The 3,245-nt window shown below is 34.1% G+C and overlaps 1 protein-coding gene across 1 annotated transcript; it reads right to left on the reverse strand.

Moving 5' to 3' along the window:
• Positions 1-273: 273 nt before the first annotated feature.
• On the reverse strand, positions 274-2,593 carry LOC107814308 (purine permease 3-like). The gene is made up of 2 exons (XM_016639689.2): positions 1,772-2,593; positions 274-755 (listed from the first exon to the last, which is right to left on the reverse strand). Exons 1-2 carry the CDS (start codon positions 2,480-2,482, stop codon positions 408-410), a joined length of 1,059 nt encoding a protein of 352 aa, XP_016495175.1. The 5' UTR covers positions 2,483-2,593; the 3' UTR covers positions 274-407.
• Positions 2,594-3,245: the final 652 nt, after the last annotated feature.

Below are 3,245 nucleotides of genomic sequence, written 5' to 3' on the forward strand. Positions count from 1 at the left end.
TAAGTCATAGACTCCAACAATAGCATTATCTTTTACATAGATGTTTTTAGCAGATTCCCGACTGAGTCATCTCAATTTGTGGCCGATTTCTCAAGAACATCCCCACGATTGCCATTTAACATTCATCGGCCATGACCCCATAGTAGCAGTCGCTAGCTTTGCAGATAATTATTGACTTATTGTCATGCAAAAATCGTACCTTTGAATTAGTCATGAAGATTAAATATTTACTGGCAACTGCAAATCTTTTATGTATTGTATTACAGATTTAAGCGAAACATCAGAATTTTCAAAAAAAGAAACCCTTCTATACACATATAATGAAAGATGCAATGAAAGGAAAAGACGTACATTATTTTCTATAAAAAAAATAAAAACTCCTTAAATATATAACTATGAATAGTAAATCAAACAGACTCAATGTGCGTTGTTGCCATCTCAGTTTTTGGACTTTTGTTCTTCTGCTTCTTTGTTTGTCTGAACTCTCCATAAAAGTATGAGACGAAGCCCCAAAGAGAAAGGAAAAGCGCAAGGCCCTTTTCACCCGAAAAATTTTCCCTAAAGAAAACTACAGCTAATACCTCAGTAACAGGAAGTAAAACTGCGATCATAACCCCAGACATTAAAGAGGAAGAGCAGTAAATGACTCCAATGACACCCACAAAGAAACACTGCCAAATAATAGTAGTCCATACTACCACCGTATAATATCTAGCTTCTCCAAGGTTAAATTGTTTTGCCTCCCTTGATATTGCCTGCAAATTTCGATCAATATCTTAATCCTTAATAGTTCTTTAAAAAGATTGTCTGTAGCTATAACAAAATTGAAACCGAGAAAGTATCTATGGTACAACATTTTCAGGCAAATATGTTCGAATCTATTACTGCTCCAGTTTTCAAATACTTCTGACATATCCTAGTTTAATTAACACGTAATATACGTAAAATATTCTAATCAAACCAAACCCACGTTATTGATGTGTATTCCAAACTAAAAAATGTATTACAATGACAAAAGTTTTTCAACCCATGTTCACAATTCATCACAGGCTTTTGTCCTACCTCTTGTCATTAAGACCAGAAAACTTTACGGGAAATGAAATATGACGAAATAAACGAGTGAAAAAAATAAAAGTTTCAAACGAATATAAGAAATCCTAAAGGATGGACTATTAATTGATTGTTGGTGAACGTCAGTAGATCATCCAAAGAAGGTTGATATATAGACGTTCAATATGAAGGCCTTATGGATTTGATGGTAATTAATACCAAATGAGAGAAATATGTTACCCTTTCCGATTCAATTTAATTTATCTTGTCACGAAATTTAAGAAAAAAAACTAGATTATATTTACGACATTTCGGTCTAAAACATGTTATAAAATATTTGTTTGTCTTTAAAACTTTTTAAACTTATGATTTTAAACTTGTATAACATTCTGTAGTTATAAAAATCTTCTTATTATGCGGGAAACAAGAAATTTAATGTTAAATACTTTCAAATGCAGAACTGTGTCGATTAATTTGAAACAGGCTACTACGAAAAAGATTCAAATTATAGGTTATAAATTATTATTACTATTGTTTTTTGCTATCAAGTTATCAATTAATATATCATAATATTTTCCTCTAATTTTCTTGTAAATGACTCGATTGTATAGACAAATTTAACTTGAGGATGTATAGAATTTAAATCCACAAAAAATAGTGTAACATAAACTGCAACATGGAGTAAGATGCTTGGATACTGATATTTAAGGGAAAAAAATACCTGAAAGTCATTATTGGCGATCATTCCTACCGTGCAAAAAGCAGTAGCAGCAAAACACATGACCATTTGAATCTCCAAAACTAACGTAGCAGTAATAGCTTGCTTTGCCTTCAAGTAAATCAACTCAATACAAGGCAAAATGACTCCATATAAAGCTGCTGCCAGAAGTGTCATCATAAAACCAATAATATAGGCTTTACTTGTCACACCCTCTGGCCGATCACCATTAGATCGAACACCTAATAAAACAGCACCAAGTGTCAGCAGAACTACTGCATTGATAGAGTATGGTGTGAACTTTAGCTTCACTATGAAGAAAGCACCTATTGCAGTGAAGGCAAGTTGAGCAGCAAGGAGAAGTGAAGAGGTTGATACGGGAAGTTTTGACCCGCCCCACGAATAAAGAAAATCATCAAGACCAGTTACAAAGCCAATGATGAAAGATGCGATGAAAATTCGGGGTGTTATCAAGTAGTACTTGGCATTGATGCCTTCGGTTTTTCGACGATTGAAGTATAGGATGGCAAGAGGTATAAAGGTGAATGGCCATCCAGCCGTTTGTAACCAACTACTAAACCATACTCTTGAACCTCCCTCGACATAATATAAACGCATCATTAGAGGGCCGCCGCAGATACCAATCGCGAGTATTAAACAGTTAATCAGCAGGAGGATTCTCCTCATAGTGGTGCTTAATCCTTGATGTTCCATACTTTTTTTCAAGAGATTTGGATACTAAGTTGGAGTAACCTGCTGCTCAGGCTGAAGGTTTTCTTCTTCTACTAAGGTTTGGATTTTTGGACCTGTTGCAGCGATGAGATCTGTACCTTGCTATTTATAATTGAGAAACAACTTAGTACATTCCCATGATTTGTTTCACTACATGGAGTGACCCCACTTTAAGAAGGCTTTCTTATGATTTAATTAGTTGCGGTACTATTAACTTTCATATGATTCACAAGGGAAGGATATAACAATAAAAAACTATTATAGCAAAGACCAAAAAAGCTAAGGATGGTGAGTAGTTTTGTTATTAAATTGCAGCGTTGAATTTTGCTTTTGCACTAATGAAGACAAAAATATGGATTAAAATTAACAAGGATGGGACAAACGTGGGTTTAGTTAAGAATTGAATAATTATGAGTGGGTCGGTAGAATTTTGCAATTCCACTTTTGAAGAGAAACACATGATCAGTCACCCATAAACTTAACGTGGGTTTTAGTTAAATTGTTCGAATTCAATAACAGCTTTTCTTATATGAAAGCGTGTCCAGAACCAGAAAGGATCCCCTCCGTTTCGTCTATGTGCACTTTTAAATGTTTCAATTGCCGCCGCAAATAAATGTGAGACATGTTTATAACAAGACCAATAATAAAAAAAAAAAAGAAATTAAGAAAAAGTAAATCAAATTTGGATGGCGTCTTGGTTTTTTGTTTGATTCATGTGCTAAAAGACGCCAGAGTGTTAAGACAC

The sequence above is a fragment of the Nicotiana tabacum genome, chromosome 20 (assembly GCF_000715075.1).
Source record: "Nicotiana tabacum cultivar K326 chromosome 20, ASM71507v2, whole genome shotgun sequence".
Classification (NCBI taxonomy): domain Eukaryota; kingdom Viridiplantae; phylum Streptophyta; class Magnoliopsida; order Solanales; family Solanaceae; genus Nicotiana; species Nicotiana tabacum.

Coding starts and splice junctions, on each gene's coding strand:
- LOC107814308 (XM_016639689.2), bottom strand. CDS start 2,482: ATGGAACATCAAGGATTAAGCACCACTATGAGGAGAATCCTCCTGCTG. Junction 756..1,771: donor TCGCCAATAATGACTTTCAG/GTATTTTTTTCC, acceptor CGAAATTTGCAG/GCAATATCAAGGGAGGCAAA.